The sequence below is a fragment of the Apaloderma vittatum genome, unplaced genomic scaffold, assembly GCF_000703405.1.
Source record: "Apaloderma vittatum isolate BGI_N311 unplaced genomic scaffold, ASM70340v1 scaffold32990, whole genome shotgun sequence".
In the NCBI taxonomy this organism is placed as follows: Eukaryota; Metazoa; Chordata; class Aves; order Trogoniformes; family Trogonidae; genus Apaloderma; species Apaloderma vittatum.
This window is the reverse complement of record NW_009693408.1, coordinates 1-17,281: the sequence shown is the minus strand read 5'-3', so window position 1 is coordinate 17,281 and position 17,281 is coordinate 1. Positions and strand designations below refer to the sequence as shown.

General features: G+C 38.2%; 1 protein-coding gene across 1 annotated transcript; it reads left to right on the top strand.

The window, feature by feature from the left end:
- Positions 1-104: 104 nt before the first annotated feature.
- Positions 105-16,761, top strand: ORC1 (origin recognition complex, subunit 1). The gene is made up of 16 exons (XM_009878917.1): positions 105-193; positions 590-717; positions 2,066-2,235; positions 2,650-3,025; positions 3,657-3,954; positions 5,700-5,804; positions 6,143-6,344; positions 7,410-7,516; positions 8,345-8,446; positions 8,945-9,116; positions 10,452-10,559; positions 11,308-11,457; positions 12,683-12,802; positions 14,056-14,222; positions 15,148-15,235; positions 16,567-16,761. The coding sequence occupies exons 1-16, from the start codon at positions 105-107 to the stop codon at positions 16,759-16,761; spliced, it is 2,577 nt and encodes an 858-aa protein (XP_009877219.1).
- The last annotated feature ends 520 nt before the right edge of the window (positions 16,762-17,281 follow it).

Below are 17,281 nucleotides of genomic sequence, written 5' to 3'. Positions count from 1 at the left end.
GGGGTTTTTAATGTATCTGACCGTCTTGAGTCTTTTCCTGCTTTTATTTTTAAATAATAATTTTTAAAAACCCATTCATATGTTTTAGCTTTTCCTTGAGGATCATGAATACCCGGCAGCAAAGCAAAATTATCTACTCCTGGTATGGAAAACCCACGAGCTCAGACAGAAAACTGAGGACTTTACAGTACAAGTAAATAACTTTTATTTCTGGCTTGCTCAGGGAAACCTAGTCAATGACGATTTCTTTACCTTCCTGACATAATTTAGGTTAATGTGGCAGTCAGTGAAGAATATGAGTGAGGTGTTGAGCATTGTGTAATGACACTGTATGGGTATAACAAAAACCTCACAGAGCTCTTGAGTTTTAAATTGTATGATGCGTAAGCAAAAGCATTTAACTAAATCTGTGAATAGTTGTTAATTGTCTTGTTAAAATATATATGAAAGCTATTAATCTGGAAACTAAGTGGTGAGCTTTGCAAGAGAGGGTGTAACTTGCTGTAAAGTTGACAGATCATCTTTAATGATCTGTGAGTTATGGAGGATTCTAAATCCTGTTAATCTGCACATGTGTATCACTTTCTAGGGGAATCCTGATGACATCGGAAAGAAGCGGATCAGAAACTTGTATAAAACTTGGCGACTTTATTTTAGTAGAAGGGGAGAATGCAGACCGACCTTTTGTGGCACAACTCCTGGATTTATATGAAGATGGTAAGAGAAATAAAAGTTTACTTCCAGTCTGAGAAATCTTGAAATGTTTTAAAGCTCTCTATTTCATGTGGATGTAGCTAGCATTAGCACTATATCACTGGCCTAATTTATTAAAGAAATTAGGCTTTCATACTCTCTGTAGCTGATTTCACATGCTCCCCAGGTATTTGGGGCTGATGGCTAATTCCAACTAAATTCGATAGATAAACAGAGAGATTAAAGACATTAAATACCTGTAGTCTTTTTTCTTGTCTAATTTAAAAGAAGTGGTCCTTGAGGAAGATATTCTGAGCTCATACTTTATTTAGAGATTGGAGAATCCAAATGGAGCAAAATTACTGCAGCTCTGGAGCTTGCATCTGATTAGGTAACTTAGCAGTAAGGCATAAGGCTGGATTAATAGAGCCCATCACTTCGATCTTTTGTAGAACTACTTGTTTAGAGTGATACGAAGACTAGTTCAGAGTGATGCTTGTTTAGGTGAGTGATACAAAGACTGTGTCTGAGACTGAATTACAAACTACTCGTTAGCTATGTCTGACTTCTGTGGACAGCTGCTGTTGTTTGGTTTGGGTCATCACAATAAATGTTTTGAGGATTTTTAGAATTTCTTTATTTTAAAAAAAACAGAAGTAGATGTCATTCCTCCTTATTTTATTTGGTTTTTTAATTTATTGTAACATAACTGAATATTCTTTTCATGCTAGAACAAAACTTGTGAAACTTCACTGAAAACAAAATTTTCCTTATGTTATATATATTTGACAAATTTGTTGAAGATAAGTGGCTTTGTTTTCATTCAAACTTAATGGTCAGTTGTAATATGCTCCAAATGTTTCTTCTGCCTATTGCCACACTTAGTCACGTTTGTGTTTATTCAGACTTTCTCCTAGATATTTCAAGCAGCAGGATTCTCTGGTTTGTTAGGCAGTGAATAAATATGTTTCTAGCTTACTTCTAAAATAACACTGACAGTGCCAATAACGTTCTGAAATTTCTCAGTTCTCCTTTTATGTCACTGCTTTTGGTTAGTGGGGCTCGATCTATGCAAATAAAGAACTTCTCCATTTGGGGCAGAGAACTGTTGGCCAGGAGCTAGTCTCCAGGTATTCTGTGGTTGAGACCTACGCAGGCCTACACATTATCTTAGTCCTTGAAAAGATCTCAGCTTAAATATTTTAACTTAGCTCAGGAAATGGGAATTACAGTGTTATCAGATATTTTCTCATCTGGGTCCAGAGAGGATTTCTGTCTTTGTCCTTTCTGCTAAAGAAATTGAGGTCTGGTAATAACTATTTGTAGTAACAATAAAATTCTTTATGTTCTCTGGCTTTTTTCATTGTTACAGGTGCTCAGCAGAAACGTGCAGTTGTGCAGTGGTTCTCTCTTATTACAGAGATACCTCAGAATAAACGGAGACTGCTTAAAAGAGAGGTTTCTCCCCAGGAGGTGTTTTTTGATCAAATTCTTGGCTATGACACTGATATAGCTGTGGAGACCATAATTAAAAGCGCAATGGTATGTACTGCAATGCCTCTACACACAGAGGGAGGAAACAGAAGCAATTTGAAAAGCATAATAGAACAATGCAGCTACTTTATTCCCTCCCAAAACAAATGGGCGATGTGTTTCTTAGTGCGGTTAGCATAGGAGAGTTAGAACACTGTTGATACTCTGTTTTCACTGTCCCAAAGTGACTTTGCTTGTCGGCAGCCAGCTCACTTAGAGGCTTGTGTGGAAAGAAATAACGTGAATGGGAGTCCTGTAGTGCAATAAAGTAATGCCAGTGTGAGTGTGGCTTGAAGGTGTTGCCCTCCATAATGATGGGTTGCATGAGCTTCAGTAACAAAACCTGTGAACAGAAAACAGTTGAATGCTAAACTAGCAGTAAACGTTAAAGTGTGTGTGTTTTGGTATTTTCTGTTTTTACAGGTAATACCACTACATCCAGAGGAGGATCTACCTATTATACTAAACAAGGAACAAACTTTCTACGTAAAACAGTCTTGGGATGGGAAATGCTTTAAGGCTTTGTCACCCGACACATTCGCGAGGCTGAAAGAAGCCAGCAAGAAAGGAAGTGGCATCTCAAAGTCTTCAAACTCATTTATTCCTTCAGACATCATTTCCCCCCTGAAGAAGGAGACAGAGAGTGTTGTTCGAAGTGCTACAAAACCAAAAAATGTCGAGTTGGAAATAGAATCAAAACATTCTGCTTCCAAGTCCTCTCTTGCTAAGGAGCGACATTCACAGAGAATGGCTAATGGCATCAAAACTCCAACAGCAAGGAAGAAGTTACAGTTAAACAGTATGTATATGGCAATAGTCTGCGCATTTGGTAGTTTTGAAAGTGATATGTTTTGTGCCTCTTCATTCTGGGTAGTTCAGACAATGGTATTCAACTTCAGTATTTTTAGCTACTTTATTCAGGCTTTGGGGATGTGGGCTTTTTGGGAAGCCTTTTGGGTGCATCCTTTGTTTCTCTCGCATTTGTTATTTACAACTGCACTGCTTATATCCAATTGCAGTTTCAAATCATTTGTTTGTAACTGTTAAGTCTAATTTAGAGTGCTTATTGGCTGAAATGCTACCAGTCAGCCTAACTTGACCTCAGAATATTCTGAGTAATGGTGCACTAAAATGTTTACGTTGAGCTGACTGAATAAGCGCATTTTATCCTGTGTAACATGCAATATTTTTAAACTGGAACCTGAGTAAAGTTATAAGAGATGGAGCTGGATTAGAAAACTAAAAATGACTTTGTATTCTATTTAGTCTTTTTTGAGGAAGCGTGATTCAGTTCCTTATTCTAGGAGTGTAATGCCATCTCCTTTAGTTGAAGTGACAGCCACTGAGCCAGTTATACCACATCTCCTGAAAGTTAACCAAACCAGGAGTATTAAAATCTGACAAAAGTTCATTTTGCTCTTTATTTCTAGGCCCCACAAGATCTCCTGAAGTCAGGCTCCTGGGATCTGAAATTTTGGAACTTTTGGATGATGACTGTGATGCTGTGGCCCCGTTAGAACCATCAGCTACTAAAAGAAAAGTGAAGTTCACAGGCATTTTAGGCTCGCCACCAAAAATGCGTTGTGCCACTGATAAGTCAAAGTCAATGTTTGATTCTCCAGAGCGGTGGCAGAGGTTTAGTGATACAATACGATTGTCCCCCTATAGTAAGGTCCGAAACTCCAGTGAGAAAGACAAGAACCTTAACAGGAAAGATGACACTATATCGTAAGTAATAGCCTTTTAATAATTATTTTTGTATGGGATTTCTGTTTGTATGTAGTTCTCTTAAAGCACATCTATGAAAGACTTTGGGACAGAAAAGCAGGTGCAGTCTCTGTACTGTGTTTTGCCTCAGGGAGAGAAGGGGCAATAGCCTAAATCATTAGAAATGTGCTGTGGTGAAGCTCTAGAAGAGGTGTTACTTGGAGACAGGTGAAGGATTGGGAGATCATAAGAGGAGTGGACTTTAAAAAATGGACGCAAGCAGTTTGTGGTTACAAGAACAGAAGGAGGAGGCTGGAAATGGGAATGGTAGGATGATAGAGGAAATTGAAGCCATATTGATCGTTATGGTTTGTACTCATCAGCATGGATAAAAATCTGTTTTCCTGTGGTCTCTGTACGTACGTTGTACAGGCTCCAATGTGCCCCGCTTGAGATATGCTGAACTATAGAAAGGAACGGGATTGGCCTCATGCTCATTAATTATATGTATACTTTTATGCTGATACTTACATAGAAAAGAAATCTAAAACTCAAAGCATGATTGTTTAAAGTATATTTGCACACAGCCATTAAAAATGTCATTAGGCTGGGGGAGGAGGAGAGTGGAACAGACTTCCTTGTATTAAATGTTGCAAGAAGCAAAAAAAACCAATCGTTACTCTTTTGCTACTTTCAAAGAGTGAAGATGTGGGTGCAACACGTGGTGGGTGCGCACTCCATTTTTGTCGCTTGTTGTATAGCAAAACCCCATTATTTATAGATACCCATAATTTATAAATACCCATGGTGTTTATAGATCTAAAAAAAATTCTGATAACTGTCTGCAAATAAGTAATTAATCTCCTTGTGTCCTTTGAACTAATAAGAAAGTTGTTGTAACAGTAGAGTGTTTCAGTGGTAGAGATCCAGTGCCCAAGAAGACAACCAAGGAATCTCAAAAGCAAAAAAAAAAAAAAAATCTTCTCCGAAGGGCAGGGCAGATCAAGGTGATGCCCGAAGAAACCCTTTTTTTTTTTTTTTTGTCTTACAGAACACTGAATGACAACAAAACCCCATAACTAAAAACAGTACAGTGTTGAGCCTCTGTCCCCTCAGTCTAGCAGTGTTATATTTGCAAAATAACTGGGCTGCTAATTAACTAACTATATGGACAGCTATTCGGTGCTTGCCGCTTGTGTGTGTGTTTAACTGGGGAAGCGATGGGAAGCTGTTAAGATGTGGCAGCTGTCAGTCACTGTGAAATAATTTCTGTTGCCAGCTGAGTGTACGTCAGGAAACCAGTGGTGTCATATTGGTGGGGCCACGTCGGAGACATCTGGTTTGCACTAGTGCAGCTGTCACAGCCAGCACCTCTGAGCTGTAAGGACTTCGGGTCTCTCTTTAGACTTAGCAGCTTTCCTCAACTGGTTCACAAAGCTTTATAGGAAAGCAAGTTTTTCTACAAATTTTATACAAATCTTTACAGTACAAACCGTGAATGAACTAGAGTAAATATTTTGTGGTGTTTTGGGTTGGGTTTTTTTTTTTTCCTTTTTTCTTGGTGAAGATATATTGAAGAGGGAGTGCAAAAGGGGAAATTGTGCTGCCAGTATCCATGCTGTAGCCAGTCTCTAAATAACTGTAAACAAGAATTCATGCTGGATTGACAGCCATAACAATTGAGCCTGAAGTTTGAAAGGCTTCTCCATCTTTACACGTGTCATGCAAAGAGGAAATACAAATAGCTTTGTGTTCTTTCTTTACAGTTTGATTGGATATCAAGAAGCAGGTAGGCAGAGCTCTGCACTGACCCCTCGTTCTCGTAGAATGTGTGTCCAGAGAACAAACGCTCGTATTTCAGAGCAAGTCAGGTAAACTTTTGCATCAATGATACCTTGTTTGGATTGCTTTTGATAGATAAAGCTGTGAGAGTTTAGATAGCTTAATACTGAAATGCAAATGATTTTAGAAGCACAGCTTGACTGCAGTGTGAGTGAAAACTGTCTTTATTTTCAGAAACTAAGCTGACTTGTGGTGTTCATCAGCAAACTGAATTCCTTTAAACCAGTATTAAATAGCTGTGGAAAAAACGTTGCTCTGCTGATTGTGATTAACTACGGAAAAAGCTGAAAATACACAAACGATACATTGTAATGTGTAGAGTCATATGTATTTTTTTAAAACCTCGTGTAATTTCTGTTTCTTGCAGCATACTAAATACGCTGGAGTTGAACCAGGAAGAGGATTATCTGTCTAGCTCAGACAGCTCTTACTCTTCAAATAGTGAAGAAGAGGAGAACAATGAGCTTTGTACACCAGAAAAGAAAACTAGATCAAGCAGAATATCCAGCACCCTAAAATCTTCAAGGAAGTCTTCAGTTCACACTCCTGCTAAGACTCTGAAGAAAACTGTAAGTTTCTATATAAAAGAGCTGTGGTTTTTTATATCTGAGCTCATTATTTGAGTGCTTGATGCTGTGTACCACAGTTGAGTATCTGGATCCCTTAGCTTTTAATGAAACATTATCTTGACTTGTGTGATCTTTGATAAGAGTAGGTCATGCAAATATGTAAGACCCTTGGTATCGTCAATGTTATGACAATGTTGATCAGAAAACTGCAGCCTAAGCAAGGGAAATGTTGGGCTGGATTGGAACAAACTGATGAATTCATCTGTGACCACTGTTTTTACTTTTATTGTAAGCTGAGCACTGAAACATTTTAGTTCTATTTCTGTATAGTCTTTATTGAGTGCAGTCTCTTTCTCTCTCTCTCTCAGAAAGCCATAAGACCAACTCTTGTGCTCGGTAGTAGAGCTGTCCTCATTCTTGAAAGCTTGCCAGTGTGCAAATGGTTACCCATGTGAAAGAGGTGTTTCTGCAGCGTTCATGGCCACACTAAAGAGTGTGGCCAGCAGTTTCTGCCAGTGTCCTGGCTGCTCACAGGGATGGGTTACCAGGTTACGTGACTCTTAGGCCTGACTCATTCAGACCGTGTTCAGCACCATAGCCAGGTACATACTGTGTCAATGGCTAATTTTTACTTCATGTTTATGAAATGCGTAACACAGAAAACCTAGTGTAACTAGAACTTGTAAGCACAACAAAGAAAATAATTAAGATATCGCATGGGTTTTTTATTTGGACAATGAAATTCAGATCAATTTCTAGTTGCTTGTGGTTTTTTAAGAAGCATCACTTTGTAACACAGCACTTAGGAGAAGCTTTAACAATTTTACTGTTTAACTGTAGGAAGAATTTTTAAATCTGGCTCTCTCCAGTTTCTTTTTTTATTTCCTTTGGAAGACAAGACCTTGAGGCTTGCATGGCAATTCCTTTTGTAAAGACTGTTTTTCTGTTCATCTTGTACTCTGGCATGTCTGGTTAGTCGTTGTTTTGGAAACTTGTAGAATGATCAGTCTCCAGTAGAAATGCTGTGTGTAGAAAATTTGTTTGACGTTGTAACTTTCTTTGCAGCCTTTACCAGGAACACCCAAGACACCCCGGAATGCGACTCCTGAAATTCCCAGGCGCAACCATGCAACACAGAAACCAGCCAGTATACTAGAAGAAGCCAGATTAAGGTAATGTGTGCTCAGCAGAAGAAATTACTTTTTTTTTTTTTTATGTTAGATATGCATAGCAGGAGGTTATGCTGGAGTAGGGAAATGTTATCTTTACCATACTGAATATATTCAGTAAAAATGCACAGTGTTTTTATACCAGAAGAGCATTTATGACTTTACAGTACTAGATTTACAAATACCAGTAGTATTTACAATACTGCTTTGATTAACTTCAAATTATTATAAGCAATCTATGCTAAATTCTTCAGGATTAGGTATCTGTCTTTATTCTGTGCAACATTAGAAAAGCAAAGATTCTCTCTCGTTAGCTTTGCTTTGTAAAGGTACAACATCTGTCTTCTCTTGATATGTGAAAAAGCTTTTCAGGTATCATTGTAGATCTTCACAGTAGGGGAAAAGAAGGCTTTCTTTTGACTGTCTTTCAAACGAAGTTTTTAGTTTTTTTTCGTTTTCCTATAAGCAACCTCACCTGTTTTATTCTACATCTGCACTGACTTGGAATTATTTTGTGAATTGAAACAACTAGATCTTTATTGTTGCATGTTCATGTCCTTTTAGGAAGATGACTTTTCAGCCCTCTTAAAGCTTAAAAGCATGTGTAGAGAGGCCAGGTTATTTCTTCTGGTATGTTTAACATTTGTGTTCAGACTTGAGGTATCTAAGAGAGATTCGAGAAACTGCACACATCTGTGGCAGATGGAGTGTCTGGCTATTTGTTTTCCTGAGTAGGCCCTTCAGGTAGAACTGCAAAGACACAAACATTGGACCTCCTATTTAAATTTTCCTTTCTTTTCTTTTTTTTTTTTTTTTTTTTTTAATCAAAAGGCTGCATGTTTCTGCTGTCCCAGAATCTCTGCCTTGTCGTGAGGAAGAATTCCAGGATATCTATAACTTTGTGGAAAGCAAACTTATTGATGGTACAGGCGGGTAGGTTCTTGCTGGTGAGACTGTAACTGAAATCATATCTACCTATGGCATAACAGCAGTCAGAGAATCGACACTATTTTTATTTGGCTGAATTAAAGTTCCTATTTGAATTTTCCTGTTGTTTTTCTTCCTTAAAAAAGGTTGTGCATAGAAATAATGTGGGCTTCTTTATTGTACAGATTCAAATTAAAAATCAAAATATAACTAGTCATTTCTAGATGACTGGTAACCCTTTTTGATTTATAAATATTTATAAAGTTTTTGAGTGTTAATTGCTTCAGTAATGATAAAAAAGCACGTGATTCTCCAATATGTTAGGTGTCTCAGTTTGCAAATAAAGCAACTGAAATATAAGGAATGGTCTGAAGTGACAGAGGAGTAGTATTCCAGGCTGGTCTCTGAGTCTAGGAATTTCAGCTTGTTAATCCTAAAAATTATTAATCCTAGGAGCATTATCCTATTGCTCAGGCTGCTGAGAAAGTGTTCTCTTTTTTTTAGGTGCATGTACATTTCTGGGGTGCCTGGAACAGGTAAAACTGCAACTGTTCATGAAGTAATTCGCTCTCTTCAGCAAGCTGCAGAAAATGATGACCTGCCACCATTCCAGTTTATAGAGATCAATGGCATGAAGCTGACTGACCCTCACCAAGCTTACGTGCGGATACTGGAGGTAAATAAAGCCTCTTCAACAGCTCTCTGGTTTGGAAGAAGTGATCTTATGCTTAACATCAGACCCCACCTGTGTTACAGTATTCAAGACACTTAACACATCAATACTTCTAAGTAGTCCCTCTGAGAGATTGTATGCTTCTGTCTTGGAGCAGGTTAAAAAAATTAAGCCCATGGCCAACTTGAACTATTTTGGCTTCAGCTGCATAAGGGCAGTGGCTGGGAAACAGCCTGACTTAGCACATCCATTCTGATTTAAAAAATCTAAACCAGATTCTTTTTATGTTTTCCCCTTCTATAACTTTTTCTGCACATGTATGCTAAATAAGTTACCGAGGGGACAACTCTGGAAGTCAGTGTAGCTCTAGAATAATTACAAAGGGAGTCTTAATGGTTAGTTGGTCTGTTGTCTTAGCAATTCAGCTGAAGAGGGGCCATCTCTGTCAAAGGTACTGTATTTCAGATTTCCATGGCAAACTAGCCTGCAGTCTGTCATCTGGGCCTACTGACTGCGCTTGTGTTCACATGGGTGTGAATTCACCTTCTGAGGACTGGGTTAAGATCACTTGATAGGAATTAGACAGTAACTGCTCAAGACCTTTTCGCCGTCCAGGATAATTTTAAGCCAGTGACGGAAAGGAAATTATGGTTTCCTGAAGTATATATTCCATTTTCTTTTGAATTACTGCTCCATTTAAGTCTGACATCTTCTATTTGAGCTGGAAGTGGCATACCTTGTTCTAATATCCCTATCCTCATAGCTGGGAGTTAAATTTATGTATTTGCATCCTTTCCTGAAACCAACGTAGACAGTGTCTTGCTGAGGGACTTGTAGCCAAGTCACTGTTTCATTAGCATAGTGAAAGGCTTTATGACGATTGCCTTATTGCCTGGTAATGTTAATGTGTTTTAACGCTCTCTGTTCTATCCTGTTCAGCATCAAATTTTAACGGGAGTCCTGAAGTCAGGCTGTTCTTGTCAACTGACTGAGGGTTTCAGTAGGTGTTTTGCATTCAGAGACACCCTTGTGGTACACTAGAGTCTTCCTGGCACTGGATTCAAGATTTCTAAATGAATCTATATTTAAGACAAATTGCAGGAAATTCTAATGGCCTTTGTTTTCAGTTATGTATTCTTTTGTTTCTATTCTCCTTTATGGACAGTTACTAGTAGACCTGAGTGTCTTATGAGCTACTTGCTCATTTCTTTCTCCCTCAAAACTAAAATGATCCACATGCTTGGTCTTGATTGTTAGAGAAAAGTTAAAACCATGTAAAACTTCCTATTTCCAAAATTTTCGTGTGATAACCTGCAACATTGTGTAATCCTTGCCCAGTTACTGACAGGCCAGAAGGTGACAGCAAATCATGCCGCAGTCCTGCTGGCGAAACTGTTCAGTACACCTGGACCAAAGAGGAAGACCACGGTGCTGATAGTGGATGAGGTGAGACAAAGAATCCTTTGTTATCTTTCCTTGAAGTATCGTAAGAAATTAATTTTTGGAGGATGGAAAAAGACAAATTATCCATACCTAAGAGTATATCACGTGTGATCTAAGAGGAATAGACTTAGGAGAGAAGACAGACAAATGGTTCCTCTTAGCCTTACTAGAAAACAATTTAAATGGGCAAGTATCCTGTTGCCATATTGTTTTCTGCCTTGGCTTTCACGTTCGTTTTACTTGTTTTGGTCCAAGTCATGGAATGAGTTGCTCTGTCAAGCCCTAAATGCTGTAGAATTCAACTGTATTTTGTCTGGAAGCTGCTGTATTTCCACTGAAAAGTCACAGTTGACTGTCATACTCAGTTTTGAAAATCCTTAAATGTGCAATGTTCAGTGACAAACAAATGCATGCTAATTATTTTTTTTCTATAAGCTAATTTAGATTCTTGCATGGATGCTCTTTTGATCTTGTTAGATGTAGTGTTAATATCACATTAGTGTTTAAAAACCCCAGCTGTTTAATCACTCTACTGTGATTAATACGGTTCAAGCATCTCTAAAAGAGATTAGAGCCCTAATTAAAAAAATGCAGTGCTGCTAGTGGATGGATAAAGGAAAAACAAGAGACAGCTTGTTCAGAATCATGGAAGTGTTCTGTGGCAGAGTTAGCGCTCTCAGACCCCTCATCAAGTATTGTAAATGCAAGGCCATGCTTTTTCAGTTTGAATCTTCTCTTTCTGTCTCTGCAGCTTGATCTTCTGTGGACCCGGAAACAGAACGTGATGTACAATTTATTTGACTGGCCAACTCAAAAGAACTCCAAGTTAATCATCTTGGCCATTGCTAACACCATGGACCTGCCAGAGAGAATAATGATGAACAGAGTAGCTAGCAGGCTGGTATGTCTAGCAGTTCTGTTGCTGTGCTGTAAAATGTGAACAGATTAACTGCTGTATGCAACCGAAAGTAATTCAGGGGAAGCTAGGATTGGTTAGATGGAAGTTTAAACAATGCTTTTATGATTTCTTCTCCAAAGGGCCAATAATGAACACATAAACCTTAGCAAAGTAAGTTTAGAAGCCAGCTTGCTAATCAGATGTTATGCCCTGTAAGTACACTGTGTTCTTGTAAGAATGAATTAAGAATGCAGATGTCTTTTTGAACATATTAAGATCTGGATAATCAAATGCCATGCTTCATGGTTAAGCTGTTTACTCTAGAGTTCAGAAGAATTCTCTTCTCGTTTTCCTTCCTCTTTCTGCTTTCATTCCAGGCATCTAGTTACTTTTCCCTGTTTGCAGTCATTAGTTAGTAGATTTTCTTGGTTGGATGCCTTTGGACAGAAAGTGGCATGAACTCTGCACCTCTGCATCTGTGTTGAATACATTTTCCTAGGTCATCTCTTCATCACTGCTCTGAAAAGTGATTTGCAAAAACAGTGCTCTGTGCCTCCATCCTTCTGTGACTCAAATAGTTCCACAGTGTGTGAATTGCTTTCCCCAACCCACGAAAACCTGCAGATCAGCTGAGCCCATACAGTCACAAGAGAAGAATTTTGCATGAGATATGCAAAACTCAGGCCTCCTGTAGAATACGAAAGGCAGTGTACCTTTATAACATAGATTGGCCTGCTCAAATGAAAGCAGTTTTTATTAGCTTGAGCCAGAAGAGTATTTTTAATTCTTGTCTGATTGCCAGCTGTCTTCAGATTTGTTAACGGAGAGGTGAATAGTTTTTCATAGCTTCTGCTGTTACTGTATTAAAAAATAAAGTGTAAACAGTTGTCATCATAAGATCTTTCCTATTAGGTGACTCTGGGTTTTTTACAAGTCTTGTATGAGAACTCCGAATTCTAATAGCAGCAGCACTTGATCCTCAGGGTTTTCAGAGGGGAGGTCCAACCAGTAGTCCTCACTTAGTCATGGTTTTGTGGACTTGCATGTTTATTTCACAAATAGGAAGTGGAAGAATTGATTAAAGCATACCACTGGTTGGGGAAGGATGTGAAAGAGAGACAGCTCCTACTAGAAAAAAATAAACCTTACTATGCAGGCTGTGCTTGAGTAGTTGAGGTTTTTCAATCACTGCAAACACTTCTCACTGTGTTTGTATTATTTACTTTAGGGTCTCACCAGAATGTCCTTTCAGCCCTACACGTACAAACAGTTACAGCAAATTATTTCGTCCAGACTGAACAGCGTGAAGGCATTTGAAGAAGATGCAATCCAGCTAGTTTCCAGAAAGGTAAGGACAGCACAGATGTATGTCATTCGTGTTGTGCTACGTGAAGAGGGGCGTGGGTGGCGGGGGGAGAATTTTGTAACAGTCAGACTTGGTTCTGTCGTGATAATGCATAATGATGTCAGTTTTCTACATAAAGTGAGTCATGGGATGATCTTGGAAAAAAACTAGTGTGGCAGTGGAAATATCCAGGTTCTTTCTCAAGATGTTTAAAGCCTTGGCATAATAGATATTACCTGTTCTGTTGCCAGTCTTAATACTCAGTTGTCCAAAAAGTAAATTACACATTAGGTATCAGTAGCTTCTCAAATTAAGGTGTATGGATTATTTAGTATCTTATGTTAGCATTTATATGTTTGAATAATATATTAAAATTCTATTAAACATCTGTCAGCCAGTATATGCTTAAACTTTTTTCTGCTGAGCATCATTGTAGGATTAAAAAAGAGTGTTCCTGAATGTCAGTAGTAAATGTAAGTATTTGTTTTGTTATGAAGGAACCACCAGAACAATAGTGGTGATTTTGCAGCTGGTATGATCTGCAGTGTCTTTTTAGTATGATGATTCTTCAGTAAAATCTAGAAAAATAACTCGCAATTAGAGTTTGTCCTTTTTGGCTCCAGCTGGGTTCTAGGGCTTTCATATGTTAGCAGCATCTCCTGGGAAAACTAGGCCAGTACTTTATCTGGTGAATATTTATAGCTTTATTAAAATTGTAAACAGCAACTTGAAGACACCTAAATATTTTCAGACATTTATAAATATAAATTCACTATTCCAGATATTTCCTTGAGACCTACTAAAAAATAGTAGTATACTCTTAAAATCAGTATTCTACTGAATATGGAAAACCAGAGTTGTTGTTCCTCCTTCCTTTTTTTTGTTTTTGTTCCTCTTTTTTCCTCTGAATGAACCTGGATTCAAACCTTTATCCAAAACACTTCTGAAAACTTTTGGTGTGAACTGAACTCACATTGAATTTCCTGGATTATTTTTTTTAACTTCTACTTCTTTGGTTACAGAAAAAAGTTCAGTCTTAAATTTGTGACGAGGTGGAGCTGTGGGAGGGTTGCTTATGTTGGTTTTGGTCAATAAGATTGTTACTTAAAGTCTGGGATCCTAGTAATATAGTTCACAGTAGCATGACTCTCCTGTTTCCTGGTCAGGTGGTTTGCTTTTTTGTCTATTGATTCTTGCTCAACTCTTTTCTCGACTTGTAGGAAATATTGCTATAAACCTGTCGTGGTTATTTTCAGGTCGCAGCACTGTCTGGTGATGCGAGGCGCTGCCTTGATATCTGCAGAAGGGCCACTGAGATCTGTGAGTTTGCTAGCCGAAAGAAAACTCCTGAAATAGTCAAGATGGCCCACGTAACAGAAGCCATAGATGAAATGTTCTCATCGCCATATATAAATGCAATCAGGTAAAAACATTTCCTAGAGGAATTTTTTTGCTTTTGTGTCTGTTTCACTGTGCATGATACATCGTGCTTCACTTGAAGTGGGATGCAAAACAAACCTTGCAGCACAGCTAGGAGAGAGGTATAAAATAGGAATAGACAGGGAAGCAAAGGCATAAAAGTCACTTGTGCAAGTTTATACAGGAAGTTTGAGCTGGACTGAAGGAAGAACCGCTCGGATGTGCATACAGTGTAGGCACCAGCTCCTCAAGATTCAACTATTCTCCTCTACATACCCACTTGTATTTTGCCACTGTCTTTACTCGCTTAGATGCAGCCACAGTGGTCTGAGCAAAAGGCAAGATTCACATTTGAATTGGCTTCTTTTTTTAACATAAATAGATTATGTTTAGGACTTCCAAAAAACTTCCTGAGGAAATATGCATGAGGAATTCTGTTGCCATTCAGTGATCTGCACAAGCTGTATCCAGCACAGTGCTTTACTGGTTCCTAGTTAAAAGGAAAAGAAGCTGTTTCAGCATGGAAGGGGAGACTAAGGGGTACAAATACAGTGCTGGATATGTAAGTCCTGCTTTCACTGTGCTACCTGGGCATGAAAACCTCAATGCTAATTTGTTAATTCATCAATGTAAGTTGATTGTAACACACTGGAGAACATGTATGATGTGTGATGCTTGGAATGAAATATTGTGTCCAGAGACATTGAAGGAGAAATGAGGTGAAGTGAAATGCAATGTGTTATGGTGCCAGAGGTGCAGGCTGTAGTGTAAGGGCTAGTTGACGTAAACTACCCCTTTCGGGTAGAAAAATACCCTGCAGTTAAATGCATGATTAACCAAGCAATTTCCCTTTCAGCCTTCTTCCTGATGTATCCTAAGTTCTTAACTTCACAGATTGACTTTTCTGTCTGTTTTGTTTTAATGTTCAGGAATGACTCATTGCATGAACAAATATTTTTGAAAGCAATTTTAGCAGAGTTTCGTAGGGCAGGAGTTGAGGAGGCAACAGTTCAACAGGTATGTTTGTGTTTTTCACCTCTGTCTTAAAAAACTACCAGCAAAAGTGTAAAATATTTAAATATTTGAGATTATAATTCTTAAAATTTGATGGAAGGCACTATGATGTCAAGGTAAACTGTGACATGGCTGTCCAGGGTGGGTGTAAAGCCTAATTGAATTCTAGCACTTGGTTTTCAATGGGACTTAATACTTGTAACTGGAAACACTTTCTGATGTATTAATGCTACCAGGGATCTGGATCACAAAATCGTTTTTTGGCCTGCATCTGGAAACAGAGCATGCCTCCACCAAACATGCTTTCTGACAGGAAAAAATTAAAAGAGAACCTGAAAATGTCAGGCAACATAGTACAAGGAGGAAATTTGAAAGTTGATTCCAACTTCTGTGTCACTGCCTTTCTCAACAGAGGCAGGAATATCACAAGTAGCTTCAGGTTTTTTTAGTAGTCCCATGAAATACTTGGCACCAGCAGAGCTGTGAAGATTTTTCAGTCCACGTCATGAGTCACAGTATGGAAGCTAAATGTTAAGACATATAAAAATGTTTAGAACTACATATTTATATAAAATAACCTGCCAGTTTTATCTGGTTCTCCAGGTTTGTAAATAGGCATTTTAATTGCATTTTCCATTACTGGCTCCTGAATATCTGTATCAGTTGATTGCACGTATGCACTGGGTGATCAGTTCTTGAACTTCAAAGAAGATTTTACTAGACTGATTTGTTACATTTTCCCCTTAGTTTTTCTCTGACACAAAAGAGTGTTTTTTCTGCTTTTTTCCTAAACAGAAAAGCAGAAGGCACCTACTGATTCTTGTTACAGATTTACTAGTCTGTGTGATTTGTGACAAGTGGATTCTCCTGTGTGTTAATGTTTATCACGCTTTTCTAAACTGTTGTCTTTGGTGTTTGTAGTCCATGTGACTATTCACTTTACTAGTCACTGGGTGTATTACTTTCGGTGAATTGATACGTAATTAATTGTATGTCAGCTCTTAATCTGGTGGGTAAACTTTAGTCCAGGGGAAAAGAGATGTAGTAACATAAAATGATTTAGTTAAATTGCAGACAAGATAGATTGCTAATTGTTTTGCTTTTGGGGTATGTAAAAAAAGAAACCATAGCTTGGAATTGTTACTTCCTTGACAAAATCTTAAGTTTGTGCTGAAACAGCAGCGTGTGTGCTTTTTATCTGAAGGGACTGCAGCTAGTTTTTTCCTCCCCTCCCATAGATGAGGGAAGGAAGCTTCTCTCTTTCATCTTGGTCTATGCAATTGCAACAGAAAGTAAATGTGACCTGTGTCCTTTTCTATTTTTTTTTTTACCAGATCTATCATCAACATATAGCATTGTGTAGAGTCGAAGGCATGCAGAGTCCTACAGTATCTGAAATTATGGCAGTTTGTTCAAGACTTGGTGCCTGCAGGCTCTTGCTGGTGGAGTCCAGCAATAAGTATCTTCACATTCGGGTGCGACTAAATATCAGCCAGGATGATGTTGTGTATGCGCTCAAGGATGAATAAGGCAATAGAGATTTTTTTTTTTTAATATGTATAAATATTTTAAATGTCTGGTTTTATTTTTTTAAATTGATAGAAAGGAAATGGTGAAATGATTTATTTTTTTTTAGATACTTTGCTTGAATGTTTGATGTATCAAGGCACTTTTTGTGTAATAAAGAATATGTCTCAAAGCTTTTTAAATATTTGAAATGTGTTTAAAATACTTTTATGTGCCGGTAACTGGTCCTTTTTCAGCTCAGGTGTATGAATTTGAACTTAGTTCCTTGCTACTCGTGCCGAAGAGGTTTGGGCTGTGGATTTTTTGATTTTGTGGTGGGTTTTTTGGGTTAGCCTTTTCCTTGGTTTCTGTTGAGTAGGAAAGACATAATTAAGAGCTGCCTTCACTTACATCCCTTTCAGCCGGCAGTCAAGGCTGAACGCCTGCACTGAGGAGGCTGTTTACTGCCAGGAAAGTAAAAATACCAGGAGTCTGTCATTTGAGTAATCAGTTTTCTACTGATTGATTGGTATCAAGGACTGC